Here is a 21,474-nt window from a genome sequence, read left to right on the forward strand (position 1 = left end):
TCTTTGTCATGATCGTAAACCCCTCCTCTTAAGGGCGCTCCAGCCCTTCCTTGTTTGTTATTCATCTCCAACACCTGCTCCCTGTTCCAACTCCTTTTCTGTTCCCCCTTAAAAGCCAGATTCTGACGCTATTCTGGGCTCTGCAATGGTGAGGCCGGGACCTGGCCCCGTTAAGTTTTTAGTTCCCGTTCCCGTTCCCGTTCCCGTTCCCGTTCCCATTCCCGTTCCCGTTCCCGTTCCCGTTCTTGTTCCCGTGCCAGTTCCGACCCGGTTCTTGTTTTTAAATGTTGTTTGTTTTGGATGGACTGCCCGGTTTTGGACTTTTGCCTCCACTTGGATTCCCCCTTGGACTTTCTTCTGGATTGTTTGCCTCGGCCACACCTCCCCTGACCACCAGCACACCATGGACACGCCCACCTGTTTTCATTCCCGTCTCCTGAATGCCTTTTTTCCCCATGTTTCTTCCCACTACCCCGGATTGTGTCGTCTGCATAGGTTCCGGAAAGAACTCTCCCTGACAGTCTTTTTATCCCCAATCAGAGGCTCTGAAAACAGCGTGTTGCCCATTGCGCTGTGTCAGAGGGGGAGGCGGCACTGAGAGAGGGAGGGAGCGCGGAGCTCAGTATTGCACAATGGCCGTAAAGCACCAATTGCGTCTGCATTCATAACTTAGAGTTTAAAAATTAAACAACGTAGATCATTTTCTTTGACTTCTAAGTCCCTTGATTATCATTAAGCACATGTTTCTCACCACTTAGACTACTTTTTGATACCATTGTTAGACAAAGCAGAAACATATTGTACTTTCTAATGACATTACAGGTGGAAAGATTACAGATTTTAATCGTCTTTAATTTTGTTATACATTTTAGAAAAGTTTCATCTGTACATTAAAGGGTGATACATATTTATTCAATCAAATCATACTGTAGGTAAGACATGACTTACTGTATACAATATCATTCATATTAACTGTTCATTTTACATAAAGCTTAAATAAAACATAATGAAAAGGTTAACAAAATAAATGTCAATAGGAAATCTGTATAACAAGTTTATTAATACTTTACTAAATTAGAGAGGTACAGTAACTATAGGGCATTATACAGTAGTAAGGGTAAGTCTGTGGACAGGCTGAACACGGTTTTTGTTAGGTGTTAATCATTCAGCCAGGTTATCCTCAGTGTGCTGCTAGACAAGGTCATTCTCGAGCATGTTTGATGCTGAAGAACTGTTGGTGAGAGCTGTGTCACTCTTCCCATTGGTACCTGTAGGCTATGTGTTTCTCACAGTATGCATAACACATTTTGTAACTATCAACAATTGCCACATCCTTTCAAATTAACCTGTGTTGTGAGTTAAAAAACAACTTTAGCACACTTAAATTCCTATCAAGGCACACTCATTGACAATAAAAGTTCCATTCGCTTTCAGAGCGTTTAAAGTTAAAACCAAAATTTACAATACATTATTACATTTAGTGGGAGTCTCTGCAGCAAAGCTAACAGAGGAGTAATGCAACTCCTTTATCTTATACATTTTAACAGCTGCCTTGTTGACAGATTGTGTGAATGAAAGCATTGGCACCAGGAATCAACAGCTTAAATTTGTTTTTTACACATTTAGCAATGAAAGGAATATACCCGTGTAACTCTTATCCTCATGAGGTAGAGGGTTTCTGTTTAGCGCTACTAACTGTAAAGACTACAATGAAAATGGTGAACATTGTTTTTTATTTTCTTGGTATTGGAGTAACTTAAAAAAGCATTTTTGATCAAAGTGTTTGAAACTTGCTAAATTAAACAAAGTAATTTTGATGTCGTATAATTTCATTAAAACACTAATAATAGAAGCATAATGTTTTGTTTATGGATGCCCTACATTTATTAAAGTATTAAAGTTTACACGCAAAAGTATTCACATGTTTTATTCTCTTGATATGAATAACTAAATTCAGGTACATGACATTTTTCATTTTACAGGTCACTTAGCAGTAGATATAATTTGTCCATTGTGGGCACATTTATCACAGTTAGTGGGATATTTCGTAATTGATTTGCTGAACTGTCACAGAAATAAATCGTATTTATGTCCAAATACATAACAGTACTGACAGTATCAGATAGTGAATGGATGCTAACAAAAATCTCACATTCAATAAAATGTAGTACCAGCTACATCAAGATTAGTTTATTTCAACAACTTCGTCCACAGAAATGTTCATTTAGGGTTCTGTCCACAGAAGGTGAACATACAGTACTGTATATTGCACAACCTGTAATTTGTCTTTTGTCTGTAACTGAATTTTCATATGGTCTTTGTCAAAGAAGGGACAGAAAGTCACAAAGGTTTTAATGATGTTATTTGCAGTCTGACAGAAGCATTTGGAAAAACGAATCAACACTTATTTTTCAATAAATGTGTGGTGAATTTGGTGGGGGATGTTAGTACCATCAGCAAGCCACCTGACATCAATATTTCACAAAACTGCTGATTGCATGAAAGCATGAAAATGCAAGAACTGCTAAAACATTGCCCTAGTTTTTCCATTGTGACTAGTGAGTTCACAAATTGTCAAGATTTATATGCTTTACCCATTTTATCCTACACGAGCTATCAAAATAAGGAAAGTCAGTGTTGCTTAAAATCCTTAATTTTGACATGACAGATAATTAAACAAGGATTTCAACCCTTTTTGATGTCCTTCAAAGTCTGTCACACACATCCTGTAAATTTGACATGTACATACAGGATATTGACTTTAGTGAATAATAACTGGGCATATAACTTCCCAGAAGCAAACAAATACAGTACCTCATAAAGGGAAATAAAATGTTATATATTGTCCAATCAGAAAACATTTTTTACGACATTACATTCAGGAATTGGAATCCTCTAACCTTCATTTACAAGAAAGGCTGAAGGTAAAAGATACCTGCTGTTTCTATTTCTTCACTGAAATAAGATATACAGAAAGCCAATTTTAACAATGTAGTGCCATTTCATGACAACAGACTGGATTAACCAACTGCCAATGCTATAATTTAAAACTCAAATATAATGTGCATATAACTTTTCTTATTCAAGATATAAGTAAAATCATGTTTAGAGTTCTTTAAAACTATGAATATAATGAAAGATCTATGATATCCATTAATGTTACTCAGTAGGTTAATAAAATGACTCATAGAAATACTTGTCTGACTGAAAGAAATACAAATACCAACAAATGTCTATTAGCTATCCTGTCACCTTTAGATTCTTATAAGGATGAAAAAGTATGTACTGTAGATATGAACAGGACAATTAATGTATCTACTTTAGAAGCAAGATAACTAATTAAAATGATTAAAATAATACAATGGAATGATCATAAGATGAAGATGCAAGGCTGTGTTGATGTCTTGACACTGACAGACTGAATTACAAATTAAAAACAGACTGTGAAAAATGCATAGCCGTACACATAAGCCCTGTTTTTGACTTTGCTTTTTCAGGGAAGCAGGAAGAGTTTATTCCTGAGGTATTAATTAATGTAACTCCAATATTTAGGCCTTTGTAGTGAAGCACATTTCTCTTTAGTGCTGATAATGACTCCTTGCTGGAAGCAACAGCTTCACTTTCGATTACTGATCATTCTGTTGATGGGATCCCTTTTTAATCCCTTATTCAATCTTAACATTGCGAGCTTTATGATATTAAGATACTTTTGATTAGGAAATTTAATAGAAATAAATTAAACTTGGCAGAAGGTAAAAGCTATACACATAATATATATAGCTGTTGTATATAAGGAAATATGTGTTTTCAAGCGATGCAATAATGAAATAGAAACTGTAGATCCAGACTTTTAAACCTTTATTAAGGAGATTATATTAACTTTGAAGAATATATTTTTTTCTGTAGACTTTGTCTGTAGAGTGCTGTAGTTGTTCCCGGATTCAAGGTTATTACTAGTATTTTGCCCACCTTAAATAAATGAAATTATTTATGTATTTATGTATTCTTTGTCTTTGATAATTGAGAGACACTGGCTTTTACACAATTCTTACTTTTGCCCAACGTTAAACTTGTAAGGGTTTTTTTGCTTTCATTTCTTAAGAGAATATATAATCTTAGTTGACATGATCAGTACAATTTCTGAACCCTCAAACTTTACATGCAAGTGCAAAATGTCTGTGTGCAGCTACAGGTATGTGTTTCCCACAGGTGTGTCTGTGATTTCCCCTGGTCTATATGCTGTAGATAATGTTCTTTCAAATATTTGAACATTGTTGATGTATGTTTGGGATTTGTTCTCTGCTGTGCCTAAGTTAAAGTGTATTTTATGTCATATATTAAAGGGGCTAACTTTGTTGCTTCTGTTTAAAGCTACAGTCTTGAAGAAGGGCAGGAAGAGGAGGATAAGGGTGCTTTTGGGTAAATATTATGTGAACTCTGTAGTTTCTCTTTCAGCGGTCTTTCAGCGGTCTTTACTGAATCTGTATGTTCTTCAGCTCTTTCTTCTTTTCAAATATACTTTCCCCTGGAGATACAAAATAAGAAAATGAAAATGGAATTTAAACATTCTACAGCACCTTATAATACACAATAGAGTTGCCATTTTTAATTTTATGCTTATTTTAATCTGTCATATTGGTGATCTTAAATAAAATATTGAAAATATTTCCACGTGGCTATAGTTAGGAAAGGTGAAATATCTTTTGCCGTTCTCTTTTCAATTAAGATAATCTGCCTTCATTCAACACACAAATGCAGAATATCACCTCAGCGTTATGACATTTTCATAGGAACAGGTTGGATTTGAAGGTCAGAATGCACTGAAACATATATGTGATCTCAACCAAAATTATTGGCTGGTATGTATTTACAGTACATTGCGATGCAATGTGCATTTTTAAAAATGGAAAAAAATTACTTAATGTTCTGACAAATAAAAGCTGTAGCAAACAGATACTGTATTTGTTCACAGAAGAGGCGGGTTTTTAATTTAAGGAAAACAAAGCCTGCCTTGACCCTAATGATAGTGGTAATAGCAGGCTAAACAACAGAGCGATACACCCAGAACTCTTTTGGAACGTTTAGAAGAAACAGCATTAAGAATTAAAGAAAGTGTGGGATTCATCTCTACAATGATGGGACATTGTATTGGCTGGCATGATATTCTACCACATCCTATCTGGTGATTTATTTATAAGCTGCTTTCTATCCCTCTCTCTGCCTCCATCTCCCTACTGTAGCTCGCACTCTTTCTCAGATCCCTGCTGTCTTTTCCCTTCTCTCTCAAATTAGAGAGAGAGAGTGTCTACTCTGTGCCTCAGTATCCAACATTGGGAACAGTCAGCTGAACATCATGATAAGACCAACAATCTGGACATGGAAAGGGCTCCAGCTTTGCACCCTGAAACAATAGGCAGCCCCAAGGTGTCATAACGGGGACATGGCGTTAACTGACATGCTGTGAAAACAATTGTCTAGACACAGCAAAAGAATAATTGGAAGAATAACCAGGAAGCAGAAGCTTGATCATTTGTCATAGTCTTGTTCCAGAGGATTGTCACTCTCATGATTCCATAATGGATCAAAGCTGGATACAAGCTCTGAATGGTTCATTGCAGCCTGGACGCCATGATTTGTTATCTTTTTCAGGAACAATATTTCAGAATAAAAAAATGTCACGCAAAAGTATCACTTAAGGTCATTAATATCTGACTTGGACAGCCAGGGAACATTTATAATTCATGGTCTCTGCTGCAGTTGAAGAGCAAATACAATGCTGAACAATAGGATTTGTGTTCTAATCACCCCTACTGTCAAGTAGCCAATGACAGGGCTCTGATCACAGACTGACTCAACTGGATCACTTGGTCCCAGGTGATGCCATATGATAGCCAATTTAAATGAAACTTTAACTCCATTCACAGTAGCCCCAAGCAGACTGTAGCCTGGTGCCAATTAATTATTGATTGCTGTCTTTTTTATTTTAATTTGACCTTTTCTTCTTAAAGGGTTACCCCTTTATTCCGATATGTTGCTTCCCCCTCTCGGAGGCTTTGCTATTGATTAGAAATGTGTCACAGGTAGAAATATTGAGTTTTAGTAATGGATTGTAATTGCTCGCTACTATTCAAGTTCTGCTTGTTACAGTTTGAGATGAACCAAGGTAATGGGAAAAACTGAAGCGCTACAGTTTAAGGGTAAACTAACTTAATTTCGTTTTTGAACATGAGTGGTAATGACTTCATAACCGCTGATGGGTTCCCTTTGGCAAGAGGAGGACTGACATTTTCAATTCACTGCACAGATTTTGCTATGTGCTTTCTTATAACAAAAGGTCTTGTCACATCTATTGCACCATTGTATTCCTTTTTAACATAGTCTGTCCAAAACACTCCAAAAACACCTCCTGGAGAGCAAGAAGAGTGGGGGTTTATAGAAATGGGAGGCAAGGTGCTTTTCAGCCCAAATACTGTACCTTTGATTTTCACAGGATTTTCATTTTAGATTTTACCAAATAATAAATTCACAGTTCTAATAGAGTAGGCTATATTTAAGTAGAAAGCAGCATTAAAGCAACTTTACTTAATGCAAATTGCAAGTTTTCTGTCAGGACTACTGATGGTGCTTCATTTTCTCTGAGGATCATAGCCCAGCAGTGACAAGTGTCAAAGATATTTAATTGTACAAGGTCATCTAATATACAATCAGTGCAAAATGTGCATGTAACAGAAAATGAAAAAGCTAAACATATAAACTGACTTTTTTACTGTGTTTTTAAATTAGACGTAAACAAATCTCCTTTTTTTAAATGTCCACAATTTCTCCATAATCTCCAATATTTTTTCTATTTTTGCCTCCTCTCATTTGTAACTGTTCTTATGCTCTTTCATCTGGCAGTCACTTTTTAGAATGATTTTATCATTACAAATACACTATTTCTTTTTTTCATTGTATGATTAATAATGGGTATCTATTTTACATACTTTTGTTTTCATTGACAACAAAGTGAAAGCATATCCTTGCTTTATTTCATCCAGAAAAATGTCTGAGCTCAAGAACAAACTGAATGATGGATACCAGGCAGTAGCAAGGTACTGTCTCTGTGTGTTTAATGCCTTTCTGTAAGGCTAACCAAACCAAAATAAGTAATTAATGTTGAGAGTGCTGTGCAATGTGTGGGGCATGCCCTTCATGTTGAGATGAATATTCAACAGAAAAGCACTTAAGAAAGGGCAAGTACAGTAATGGTACTCTTACTGAGGTGCAAACTGTTCTAAAGCATTTGTGTTGCCCACATTCTATACAAATTCTCATTTGTATGTTTCTGTAAAATGATATTTTTAGTGAACTTTTTATGTACCCTGATTATTTGTCGAATAATATCTAACATATAGGACATATACTGTATATGCATCTTACACTAATATGTTTGGAAACAAATGCACTTATACTTATGTTTGAAAGCAAGTATGCTATGAATTGTAACCTGGAATGCCTGTATCATCTAATTTTCTGACAGAGTTTCTGACAGAGTTATGTCAGTTAATTAAGTTTCCAAAGTTCCTTTTGCATGTTTGATAAGGACATCTTTGTAGTAGTTGAATAAGACCTGTATAAAGTTTTGCATAAACATTTTTTTCTTAAACCTATGGTTTTGTCTGCAGTGAAGAGGTGGATCCTGGGTATGTTTGCTGTGGTGTTTGAAACCTGAGTGCCATAGTGCTTCATGTACTGTAGATAAGATTATATGAAGCACTCTCAATGAGTAAATGCATGACTGCTGATATAAAAGCTGATATTTCTTCTCTTCTTCCTGAATCTAACATTTAAACTTACCGACTATAAAACTAACTAGCAATAAAATCCTCTGAGGACATCAGTCCACATCCATCTGCTATTGATCACAGCTAGCTAGAGTACTGTAAGTGCATTTAGAAACTGCACCTACACAGAAATAGACCAGGGGTTTTCATGAATAGTCTAGTCTGAATATTCCTGGTGGTGCTGTCACATGAACAACAGAAATTACAATAAAGGTTACACTCCAAAATAATGGCAAAATAATTCCTAATTCTTATCAAATCAGCCTCAGGCCCTTCCAATGGCTTCTGTATACATTCTGGTAGTGAATGATATTGACCACTAAAAATGATCAATGTGCTTCAAATTCAGAATGAATACTCTCTGAATTTATCATGTTATCAGAAAGTATTTACTTTGTTACCTGTGCAATAGACGAAGTACTGTATATGTCACACATAAATTAATACAATAAATGAATTATATTATATTAATGTATTAATTTTAATATTTTATTATATATTGTATTAAAAGTAATTCTAACTGATTGAAATGTAATTTTTTGGATTCCTTTTCAATCACATATAAACACATTTTAGCCGTATTTATTAGCATTGATGAATCATAGAATAGCAATAAAGAATTCTGATGCTTTTGCATGTGATGATAAATTTTTAGGCCACGTTAGCTAAAAATGTAATCAGTGTTGTGTGAATTTGAAGTGTTTTTTCTTTGTTTTGGTTGCTGTGCTCTGCTGTTTCTCTCTTTGCTCTGTTGTTTGTTTGCTTGTTTTTGAGTGTGAGATAATTTCAAAGGCAGGGCTGAGTTAGGCTACAATTGGTATAAGTGGTTTGTGGGATAATATGTCCTTTTGTTTGTTTGTTTGTTTGTTTGTTTGTTTGTTTGTTTTGGATGTTCGAGTGGTTTCAGTTTGTGAAGCAAAGCTTGATTGTAGGCTGATGATAATAGACATGTCCTCCCCTTAATAATGATTCTGCCATTTCATTCAATTGATTTTTGTAATTTCAGACCAAAGGATAAGAAGGAAAAAAGACATAGCATTATTTCTTTCAGGTACATCTTAATTTAGCTGTTATTTGTTTTCAAGTCAGCAGTCTATATGATAACATCACAGAAGATTCTGTTTTGAAACACCAGGACTATTTTCTCTTTTTTGCTGTTGGTAGTAACTCAATAATATTTAAAACTTAAATAAAAGTTTATACAAAGTATAATTTTAAAAATATGTATATGTTAGAAATGTTGAACAGTACTTACACAAACTTGATATGTACAAAACTCTTATTATTTCATGCTAACTTCAGTTTTTATTAACACTTGGCAAACACTGAAGGGAATTCACACTGATCCTATTGGCAAGATGTCTCACAGTAATTTAGACTTTAAATCTCTTTGTGATATTCCTTGAAAAAAAATGTATCGTATTACCCATTACAGTATAGTATGCTTCTTTAGAAATAATATAACAAAAATAAGATCAGTGCTTTTTTTGTGAACATTTTGGGCTAGTCAAAATACAAAGAATGGAGTGTACTAAACGTGGAGAGACAGTATAAAAAATAAAAACACTATTAGGAGGACAAAGATGTGCTCAGTAAGGGTGGGCCTTGCTAATGCTTACATGAAGTTCTTCCACAGAAGACAAGGCCTTGAAAAGAAGTGACAGTGAGGATTGTTTAAGGCATTAGTTTTCTGCCATAAGGTAGCCTAAATACAGTACCTCACTAAGCATATACATCCTTTCAAAAAGCAGCTGCTGAAACTGAATCCTGTATCTTTTCAGTTTTGCTGCTGTTGTCGTGGTTTCGAAGCACCCTCAGAGAAACTCTAACATGTTTCCCCCTCTTATGTTGCTGCTTCGCTGAATTATGTTTTATCAGATGAATTATTGAAACATTAATTGTTCTAAATGTCCGCTGTTCACTTTGGCCCTGCAAGCAAAGGGAAGGACAAGAATGGGAAGGAAGGCAAAGACAGCAAAGGAAGTAAAGACAGCAAAGACAAGTAGGTATAAACCAGGAATGGGCTGTACTGAGTTAGCTGAATGATTGGACTACACGGGGGTGGCAAGGTGGAAACTGCTCTATCTGTAATTTTCTTACAAATGAGTCAATTGTGTTTTTTTTGTCTTGAATAGCTTTAGTGATTGATTCAGTAGTTTAGTCAAACACTAATTAAGGCAGAAAAATGGCCCAATACAAACAATGAGCTTTATTGAGGTGACACACCTGACTCTGTCAGTAACCCCTTTGATGAAGGGTGAACCAAGAGCTGCAACATGAGAGAAGATTGGGTGGAGGGAGACATCGAAATAAAACATGCAAGTGAGTAAGCAAGAAACTATTGCTATTTACATGTAGGTAGGCAGGAGTGGGGGAGATCTGGGTTTGACCTCCCACTGAACGGTTGTTTAAAATTCCATTAGTTATCGGTGACCTGGGTCTCTTAATTCAACAGAAAAATGTTTCACTAACTGAAAATAAAATACTTTTCCTGGAAACACACATTTACAGCAATGATCTAGGTCTCTCTGGATCTCTTAGATTTATAGCAGAAAAAAATGTTTCACAAAATGTAAATAAAGACTTTTACTGTACATCAAGTCTTTTATTTTTTAAAAGCTAACATGTTTAGCTTACAACTGATATAAAATGGTCACTATACTAATGCCACAGTAGCTGATGTAAATTTACTACTAATAAATATCTTTAGATCATAATTTTGGATTATCCATTCCGCATACTATTAAAGAGAAATTAGGCATAATTTATACTTTTATGAAAATGCATGGATGTATGAAGAGATTATAAAATAATAAACAGACTACCTTCCAAACTGTGGCCTGCTAGATTAAAAAATTGTTCCATAAAAAAATCCTTTTGAATGCATAAAATGGCTTAGATGGAGAGTAGTGTAAATTAAAAAAAAGATTAAAAGTGTGCACAGCTATGAAACATGTTGTGAAGTTGATATTTATGTGTAGGTTAACTGACATGCTATGATGGTTTTCTTAAAATTTCAGTTTTAGAAACATCTGTAAAACAGTATAAAACCTTCAGATTTCATTTTAGGCTGCATGTTATCCTTAGACTTTTTCAGGTTTTGGAATTAACCTTTATCTGTTCCCTTGTAAGGGATGACCTGCTTTATCTACCGTACACCTTCAATGACTGTGCTCGCTAAGAATGACTATAATGAAAATGGAAAGTTATGATTACTGTACAGAATATTCATTTTGCTCTGCGTAACTAACAAACTGGCTTGGAAGGTGCTAATTAATGTTCAAAACCTATTTTGTTTAGAATATGAAAAGTAGGAAGGCTTTGAAAGGATGTAAAAACTGTCCTTTGAAAGAATACATTTAATGTCTTTATCAAACAGTGTAAACAAACAAAGCAATTTCAATATTCATCCATTTATCTATTTATTTATTTTGTAGAATCTTAATGAAATTACCCAACAAAATAATTAGGCGGTTTTTCAGTAGACTTGGCTTGTTCTACCCTTTGTGGCATTTCAAAGAACAACAGTATCACTAGGATCTAGTTATGGTGACGGTTGTCTCAGGTTCGTATTGCTTCATGCAGTATTCATAAGCATATCAGATCTCGCCAGACCAATTGCAGTCTCAGACCAAACCGATTCTTTTTTGCAACTTTACTTTTGTGGACTTTCTGTTTCTGTGATATAAACTCAAAATAAGGAATGTAGGAGTAGCTTTTTCAGAACCAGTTCCAGTTGTTTTTTTTATAACTGGGACCTATCAGAACTGAGTCTGGGAAAAGGGAACGTGTTGTTTTTTACATGGTATGTAGCTTGTTCATCGGTTGATGCTTTGTTGTATACAGTCAAACTCTGCAGTGGATCAGTAGTGTCCAGTTAAAGCTATGAACATTGAATGTAAATTTTGGAAAAAGCTTGCAACTGTTGCTTTTTGTTAAATTGTTCTTTTTTATTTTAGAATTACAATTGCTGTGAAATCAGTTTACGGTTTTAATTTAATAGATATTTCTGCATGATTTGGCTAATTTAATGCATTTGATTATGAATTGTGTGAAAAGGAAAAGCATGAGGCAATACATTATATTGTTTGATTATGTTAATGTGAGATCAGGAGCTCCAATTAAGAAATAATTTGAGATGTGGTGCATTTTCTTCTTTAAGGAAGTTTTGTCGGACTTTTTAGAAACACTTGTACCTGAACTACACACAGCCATTTACAGTGCTGCCTGGAATGTCTGCTGCCTTATAGTCACCTTATTTAATATTTGTGTATCTGCGTCTAAAAATAAAGTAGCATAACATGTAAATGTTAATCTTTTTTTTTTTAAAGAACAGGAAATATTCTTACTAAAATACCAAATATCAGTCAGGTAGTGTTTGAGCATTTTAATTTTAATAAACTGAGCTGCTGCATAATCAGTGCAAACACTCCGGAGTTAAATTAATGCATATACTGGAAAACATCATATTCTATATCTTGCTTGAGGTACTCTTATTCTGTTCAATGGAACTTTTTAATAATATCCTAGTCTAACTTTGAAAATTGAAAATATTAAAACAATTATGCTTAAAGATTCCACAGATTACATAGATTAATCTATTAATAGATTTACGGGAAAATAAAGTATTCAATTCATGGTTATCTTTAAATATTAAGATGCATTATTTGTAAGCTGGGCAGTGATCACCAGTCAATAGCTGTACATATTTGAGTCTGATTGTTGGATTTCTTCTAGTTGAGACAGATTTCTTTTATGAACAATTTCACTATGCTCAATTGTACTACCAAGACGATTTTTGCTCTTAATTTAAGAGAATACTAGATTTTTGTTAACATAAAGGTTTATTTTAATTGGTGATGGGGTGAAATGTATAATCTGGAAAATCCATCTATATCTTGGTGGGAAACCAATGGGGGATATACCATGGATTGGGGGGGGGGATTTGTGGAAAGGGTATTTTTCATTTGTACTTGCTTTATTCTACTTAAAGTTAAAAAAATTAAATTGACAAAAATACTTTAAAAAGAACTTCAAACTATTATAATTTAGTCATTAAATTAGTAAAGGCAGCAAGTGAACAAATCATGTCTTATGAAAATTATAATGTAAAGACTTTCAGTCATATACATCAACATAAAATGAAAATGTGTAATTGCTTGTTTAATGTCTCTTAATTCATATTTTTAAATGTAAGTCATGTTTGTTTTATATTTGACTTGTAAATGGGTTCTCGATGTTTAAAACATTATTTTAAAATGTATCCCCATTTCACACATACCTCTAAAATTTGAGCAGCTCCACTTTCCTGTGGCTGAAAAGATATTCCAAGCCTGGAGACAAACATTCTGCTCTACACAGTAATTTCTTCATCCTGATGGAAACCTTGCATCAGAAATTTAAGGATCGAAATCCTCACCGTGCTACTGGGTTTTATTTCACACAGAGCAGAGAGAGGAGTGTTTGCAGCCATGAAGCTCGGGAAGACACGCACCTCAAAGGAAGACCATAAGAAAGGAGGTAATTGTCTTGGCAAACTCTTCCATGCTTCCATTGAGGCAAGTCTGAGAACCCAGGATAAGGTTTGGGATGCTAACATCCTTTTATTCTATTTCCTTTACATAATTTTGGGAACAGTAAGAATTATCTCTCTCTGTTAGGTCATACCATCTATGATCATCCATTTTATCAATACCAGGTTATACTACTCGTCAATTGCAATAGCATTGCAGCAGGGAAAATCCACCAGTTACTGGAAACTCTAAAAGTATTTCTCCTTTTTCAAGAACATTTCTGTTCTCAAAGTTGCACATGTAAACTATTAAACCACTTGGTTTTGGTGTGGCAGGGAATTTGTCTTTGGTGGTTTCTTATTGAGGCCAATGGATGAGTGTATAATATGAACAAAAATGGAATCATCACAAAAAAAGCAAATAAGAAGAATGGTGCACTCACTTTAATGGTAAATATATATATAATAAGCATCTAAAGAAACTCACAACCCTTTTTATATATGTTTTCAAAAAATTATGTATACTATTACTTTGAAGAAGTACATGTTGGCTGTAAAGAAACAGGTGAAGTTTTATTCCATGCTGAATGGAAAAGAAAAGAGACACAACATTTCAGCTGTGGAATCACATTGTGTCTCTTTTCTTTTCCTTTCAGCGTGCAGTAAACGTTCACCTATTCCTTTGCATACTATTATTTTGATTAATTGATCATTCATGACTGACCATGATGCACTCGAGAGACTATAATTAGAAGAAGGTTCGATCAAACTTTTTTGCCACACAACAATTGTGGTTGGAATTTGCTTTCAGTGCAGCAAAGAAACACTGATGAGGCAGTCATACATCACATACAATAATTAAAAAATGAATGCAAGTTGAAATGAAAAGTCAAGAAAAGCAGAATCACAATCACATGTATAGATACATATTATCTTTACATTTGGCAAACAGAATTGTAAAAGAGATGCTCACGGGAGGCTAAATACAGAAGATGAAGGGGGAGAGTTCAAAGTTCGTAGGGAAAGAAGGTAAGGTTGTGAAGGCTTATGTAAAGGATTGAAATGAATAAGAGTTCACAGACTTATTTTTGAGGCTTTGGACACGATCCTTTCCAGTTTTCCTTTCGTATGGCCGTCCAAATTCCCATACCAAACAGTGATGAAAGCTTTTAAAATGCTTTGAATTATGATTGAAGAAGCTGCTGGTTCATTCTGTGTGTTTTAACTTGCCTAAGAAATCACATCCTCTGATGCACCTTCTCAACTGTATGATCCTTGATTTAAGATTGTCTCTAATTTATGTTCCCCAGAATTTGAATGAATTTTTGGTTACTATAGGATGGTCATTAATTGTGATGCTGAGTTTTATGTTCTGGACAAGTCTAAAATCAATCATGATTTCCCTTGTTTTTGCTACATTAAAACACCCAGTTGTTCCCCAGTCAATCACCTGTCATTATGGAGCCTCATCATTATTAGAGATAAGGCCAATAGTAGTGTCATCTGCATATTTAAAAATATCAACTGAGTCTACCTGAGATGTGAAGTTGTTCATAAAAAGTGAAAAATACCCAGAGATAGGACACAGTCTTGGGCAGTGCTTGTGCCAAAAGTCAGAAGGAAAGATGTCCTGTTATTCACTTTGACAGTTTTTACGACAAGTAACAAACATCCAGAATTCAACAACACATAGCGAAATTGTCCAAAAACGGATACAAAAATAGGGATTTGGCTCGTCCGAATTCTGGAGTGTACAGCGGAGAGCCAGTTTAACAGCATCCTAAACAGAGCTGTTGGCCCTGTTCACAAACTGGTGAGGATCCAACAGGAAGATGTGTCCATCTTGAGGTGGTTCAACACTCCCCACTCAAAGACTTTCATAGTCACTGACATTAGAGCAGTTGGTCTGTAGTCATTAAGGCAGCATATCAAAACATTGGTGAAAGAGTTGGTTCTGCATAGTTGAACTAACCAGTTGTTTGTCAAGCCTGGTGAAAATCAAGAAAAAGGAGAAAATGCACTTCTTATCATGATAACACTGCACAGTCAGTTGTTCACAGTGCAAGAATGTTTGATATTCTATCAACTGTAAGATCGCAAGTCACCACACTTTACCAAAATTGACACATTATCGTGCTCTATTTTCTTGATTATGTTCATACCTGCCAGTTCCACTGCATCAGAAACTCCAGATCAAAACACCCCTGTTTCAGTAGTTCAGATGTGAGTTAAATGATCATATGACATCTGTAATTCACTCCTTTAAAAAGAAAGGGTTCAGAAAAATGAACATGTAAATAAACTACCTCACCTTAAATCTCATCAAGTTTTAGAACTTGGCAAAGCTGGGTCTCAATAGCCTTGGGATGGGAAAGTTTTCTTTCCTGGTCCCCAAGTCCAGTCTGCTGAAGTGGCACATTGTTCTGTGAAAGGTGGTCTTTTGACTGCCATGTTAAACCATATCATTGACACCAAGAGCTGAAATGTTGTGTTTCTCCTTTCAATTTTTGAGTGGAATTAACCTTTACTTGTTCCTTTGTAGCCAATGCACACTGATGCAGCTCCCCACTTGCACCTATTAAACCAAGGCTCTATCCTCATTAGTGAATAAATTAAAGCATGATACTGGAATGTTAACTCTGCTGTTATTGCTGAAAAACTTGTAAAGCCTGCTTTTAATAAAGTCCCTCTATCTTAGAGATGAGTCAATTTTGTGACATGTTGCAACCTCTAAAGACCATATAACAATTTTAGAATATGTCTTAACCTGACCCAAGCCACCTCCTAAGTCTCCCTTGTGCAATCCATTATTTTCAGGTGAGAATCCATAGTAATGAGTCATCTTCTGCTTGGAGGCTATTCGGCATATGTAGTCTGTTTGTTAGTAGTTAATCCGGGTATTGGATTCAACAACATGGCAGGGCAGTTTAAGTGCCTAGTAAAGAACTGCCTGAAGGAAAAGGTACTTAGTTACAAATAATCATGGAATATTAAACACTATTGAAAAGTGTATGGAAACATATGGGTTTTTACTGACAATAGAAACTGCAGAAATAGAAACCCCTCCTAAATTAACTTTCCTGTCTTTTAGATGAGCCAGCAGTTCTTGAAACAGAGGACTTGGACAGGAAAGCTATGCGTCTGGGAGGAGGTCTGGATCCAGACACAATTTCACTGGCTTCTGTCACTGCTGTCACCACCAATGTCTCCAACAAGAGGTGAATGCCTTCACAAACCTGAAATGCAGTTATACTGTACTTCATTGGAGTTTACGGTCGTCGAGTTCTTACTCATGGGCTACTTGAGTTCAGTTTTCTACTCTGGGCATATTTTTAAATCAACTCTAAATAGACTAAATCTGTTTGTATAGTCACATTTTGATGCATTTACTGATATTTGCTGGTGTGCTACATGTAATGCGCCTCTTTAATGCAAAAGTCACACAATTAGAACATATCAAACACACAATTAGAGCATATCAAACATATCTATTATTATAATTAAAATTTCATTCATATCATGACTGATATGAAGCACAACAAATTTTCTTTTTTAATTGGTTGATATAAAATTATTTTTTTCCAACTTTCAGATCAAAACCAGATATTAAAATGGAGCCAAGCGCAGGAAGACCAATGGATTACCAAGTAAGTAGAAAAACACTTGCTGGGACCTTCCAATAAATGATGGCATTAAGTCAGTGTCAGATAACATGCTATAAGCAGCCTTCCTGTTGGCACAACAATGGTAATTCTTCCTCCTCTTATTTTGTTTTTCTCAAGAATGTTGTGCCTACTCTTGTCACAGATGTGTTGACTATACCTTCCGCAGTTTCTGCCTCATAGTAATTGCTTAGACATTTAGCATCATTGGCAGCAATGCAAATATGATTATGTAGCTAGTTGCCTTGATAGTTCCCAGTCTACCTCTAGAATACACCCTGTTTCCTACATACTGTAGGTGTTGCTGTCCACTATTGACAGTCTCCTTTAATTTTCTTTAACTTGATTTAAAACACTTCTCATGTATTATTATAGGTTTGACCAGTTTTCAATAAATTTCTCTCCAGGTCAGTATTACTATTATTGAAGCAAGACAGCTGGTGGGATTGAACATGGACCCTGTTGTTTGTGTGGAGATTGGAGAGGAGAAGAAGTACACATCGATGAAAGAATCAACAAACTGCCCATACTACAACGAGGTAACCTGTTATTGCTGTATAATGCATTGTAATGAAAGAACAACAGGTCAAGTCTTCAGCTCAGCGTAGGATATGTGCACCCCTTTACCCGTAATAGGCTCAGGGCTTCAATAATAAATATATTGAGGCCTCCCCAAGGACTGGGCATTGTACCAATCGTTTTTTATAAGCAAGTCTCACGAAAACAGACACAAATGCTTCTGTAAAGTAGAAACAGTGCTCTTTGTTAATGTACAGTGCAGGCAACACAAAGCAAATAAAAAAAAACTAGCTGCTCTTTGAGCTTTTGGGTTTCTTGAGGTTCCCTCACTAATTACAGCCAGGCATCTAAGCTACTTAACAGCTTTTCAAAAACAAACTTACCATAAACTGAGGAAGTCATGTCAAACAGACTTTCCAATTCAATAAAATTCCCACAAACTATAGGATTCTTTGCAGATCTCTTTCCTGCTTCTCTTCCTATTGTGTCTGTCTTCTCCTATGTCTTTCCCCACAGGATACTCTCTCCAGGAAGCCCCAGCTTCCTGGTTTTTAAAGCATCACTTGCCTTTAAAGCAACTGGTCAGGAAACTGAGGATGGCAGGACATTCCCCACAGCAGCCTGGGAAATATAGTTTAGCCCTGAACTGCCATTTTGCTGGCCCCTATCCTCACAATATCTATGGAAAACACAGTAAAACAAAAAGGGGGAAGCAGATGTTTTGTATACTATTATTATTATGACATGACACTACTGTATGTCAGAATACCTCTGACAACCCTTTTCAGAGGATGTTGCACAAAAGAGAGAACAAGATCATTCAAGATCATTTTGAAATTTTATGAAAAGTAAATCACTGAATATTTCTGTGCCTTGAAAAGCTGAAAGGTTTCTGATCCAGCTGCTGCAAATACCAAGTCTAGTAATGATACTGTACATCAGCTCAGGACCAATATCTGACTAAAGAGATAGTTGTTCTATTTGTAATGAGTTGCAGTGGGATGATACCAAAGATAGGTCTGTTTTGTTTCAATGTTTTAATACTGTAGATTAAATACAGTTATTAAAACAATTTAATTGCTTATTCATTGATTATTGATTCAGATATATGAAATTAATCTGGTGTTCTGCAAGTATATCAAGTGATTTAAATAAATCACTGGATAAAAAAACTAACTGATATTTCAGGTTGAATCAGCTGATCATATTTTATTTTAAGGTGATTGTCATGAATAAAATCTTGTCATTTATACACATTTATCAACTACATACTGTAGCTCTCTAATTTAAAATGATTTTCTGGTGGCAAAACTAGTACAGGAAAGATAGCTGTTTGCCTGTTCTTTTTATATCTTTATGCTATTTCTCAGTAAAATATCATTTACATGCAAATACATGTATTCTTTTTCACCTAGTTAAACTGATACAATGTGATGGAAGTCATTTCAAGTAATTAAAACTTTATTTCTTTTCCAGTATTTTGTTTTTGACTTCCACGTGCCTCCTGATGTAATGTTTGACAAGATTTTAAAGCTTTCAGTAAGTACAATCTTATATTTGTATTTCAAGTATTTGAAAATACTTTGCAAACCTGACTCCTGTTTATTAAAAATCAATCCAGAAAAAAGCTAAATACCTTTATTTCTTTTAAAAATTCTCATTTTTCTTAAGGTAATACATTCCAAAAACCTGTTGCGTAGTGGCACTTTGGTTGGAATGTTTAAATTGGATGTGGGCACAGTGTATTCACAGCCTGGTAAGAAATATTTAAATCCTAATAGCTATCATTTTAATCTCTCTGTTCTTGCAAGTGGTTTAACAAGCCATTTTTTGTGTGATGAATACCTTCAACAGAACATCAATTCTACCACAAGTGGGCCATCCTTTCTGATCCTGATGACATCACTGCAGGGGTAAAAGGTTATCTGAAGTGTGATATTGCTGTGGTTGGCAAAGGAGACAACATTAAAACTCCACACAAGGCCAATGAAACCGATGAGGATGATATAGAAGGGTAAAAGTCTCAATAATTTACCGTACACGTCTGTAAAATTTGTATTTTAGTTAAAATATCCTTCAGCATAAAATATAATAGAGCACATAATGCAATTGTGTTCAATACATGAATGTTTTTTTTTGTTTTTTTACATGAATGCTCTTTCATATTTGCAGAGATACAGTATATTTAAAAAACAGCACTGTGAGTAACCTGAAACATAAATTTCACAGTGCAGGCAGCTTAGATCAAAATATTGAACACCTCCTGTATGTGATTAAGGGCTTCCTGTAGCTTAATGTTTTTCATTTTACATTCTGAGGTCATTATTTTCAGAAGTGTTCAAACATCCAAAAGTTTTAAGAAATCTCCCAGTTTTGTAAAACTCTGTTTCTCTTTTTTGGCTCTAAAGATGCATGTGTGTCCATTGCACATGTGATAAACTATTAAAGTAAATTAATTTAAAGGAAATAATTATATAAAATCATATTACATTTTATCCCTGTTCTCAACAATATTTTCTTTAAATAACTATGTTGAGATCCTTGGTACTTCAAGCTCATTTTACTGCTGAAAATGTTTTTTCTCAACGCAGGAACCTCTTGTTGCCGGAGGGCGTTCCTTCTGAACGGCAGTGGGCCCGCTTTTACGTCAAGATCTACAGAGCTGAGGGGCTTCCAAAGATGAACACTAGTATAATGGCCAATGTGAAGAAAGCTTTCATAGGAGAAAACAAAGACTTGGTGGACCCATATGTTCAAGTGCTCTTTGCAGGGCAAAAAGTAAGGCTGCTGGATTACCGCATCTTTTTTAACTATGATAATATGCAAAGAACACCTGCTTTATGCACTTAAAAGAATACTAATCATATACTGTACATAGAAATGTAATTGTAATGTAAATGATTAATTCAATGTTCATTCCCACCTGATTTAAATGTAATTAGTTTTGTAAAATTGTAAAGTTGTAATTGAAGATTACACGGGACTTCCTGTAGTTACTCCTGTGACAACCTGTTTATTTTTATTCAAATTCAGCATGAAGAGGAAATGGTTAATTATGTTTTGCTGCCTTAATGTTTTGATAGAAATAATCAGAATAAAATGAATAGGCCTTCAGCATTATTAATTAATTAGATATATTCCAGATATCTAATATTATGTTTTTGCAATCGCATAGCTGAGTAATTATTGGATGTGTGCATCATTAAACACTCTTTTTTCATAACAGGGAAAGACTTCAGTTCAGAAGAGCAGCTATGAACCAATCTGGAATGAACAAATCATTTTCACAGAAATGTTCCCACCTCTTTGTAAGCGGATGAAACTCCAGATACGAGATTCGGACAAAGTTAACGATGTAGCCATAGGAACACATTTTATTGATCTCCGGAAGATTGCCAATGATGGAGATAAAGGTGAAGCTGATTGTAATGGTTTGTTGTCGTATTGTGTTGTATTATTAACAATTCACTTCAAAAATCAACACATATACTGTACTGTATGACCGCACACAATGAATAAATGCCTTTCTTTAGAACTTAGGTAGACTAAAAGGTACTATTTATGTATGTACTATAATATGACAGTTCTAATACTGTAACTTATGTGAACTCATATACAACAAGATAAACAAGATAAAATGATGTGCACAAAATGAGCTGGGTTAAATGACTGTCCATATAAAGACAAGAGAGGGAGGCATCACTAACTCACCTCTCATGACAGGTTTTCTTCCAACCCTTGGCCCTGCCTGGGTGAACATGTATGGCTCCACAAGAAACTACACTCTGATGGATGAGCACCAAGACCTGAACGAAGGCCTTGGAGAGGGGGTCTCCTTCAGGGCACGCCTGCTCATCGGCATTGCCGTGGAGATCCTGGACACTACTTCCACGGAGATCATGAGCTCAACGGAGGTTCAGATGGAGGGCATCCAGAATATCTCTGAGGTGAGCCGACT

General features: G+C 35.2%; 1 protein-coding gene across 9 annotated transcripts in view; it reads left to right on the forward strand.

Moving 5' to 3' along the window:
- Positions 1 to 21,474, forward strand: part of otofa (otoferlin a) — a 170,033-nt gene that overhangs the window by 95,237 nt on the left and 53,322 nt on the right. For 4 of the 9 annotated variants that reach the window (XM_015347822.2, XM_006625815.3, XM_015347829.2 and 1 more), the window contains exons 6-15: positions 13,270 to 13,343; positions 16,427 to 16,553; positions 16,928 to 16,982; positions 17,405 to 17,536; positions 18,993 to 19,055; positions 19,188 to 19,272; positions 19,371 to 19,530; positions 20,108 to 20,294; positions 20,743 to 20,929; positions 21,240 to 21,463. In XM_015347822.2, the coding sequence (XP_015203308.1) occupies positions 13,270 to 13,343; positions 16,427 to 16,553; positions 16,928 to 16,982; positions 17,405 to 17,536; positions 18,993 to 19,055; positions 19,188 to 19,272; positions 19,371 to 19,530; positions 20,108 to 20,294; positions 20,743 to 20,929; positions 21,240 to 21,463 (1,294 nt within the window). Of the gene's footprint in view, positions 1 to 4,371; positions 4,420 to 7,037; positions 7,092 to 7,664; positions 7,683 to 8,829; positions 8,875 to 9,759; positions 9,826 to 11,509; positions 11,629 to 13,269; positions 13,344 to 16,426; positions 16,554 to 16,927; positions 16,983 to 17,404; positions 17,537 to 18,992; positions 19,056 to 19,187; positions 19,273 to 19,370; positions 19,531 to 20,107; positions 20,295 to 20,742; positions 20,930 to 21,239; positions 21,464 to 21,474 lie in introns of those variants that run through there. The other 5 variants (XM_015347780.2, XM_015347769.2, XM_015347796.2 and 2 more) reach the window with 3 other exon arrangements.

The sequence above is a fragment of the Lepisosteus oculatus genome, chromosome 2 (assembly GCF_040954835.1).
Source record: "Lepisosteus oculatus isolate fLepOcu1 chromosome 2, fLepOcu1.hap2, whole genome shotgun sequence".
NCBI lineage: Eukaryota > Metazoa > Chordata > Actinopteri > Semionotiformes > Lepisosteidae > Lepisosteus > Lepisosteus oculatus.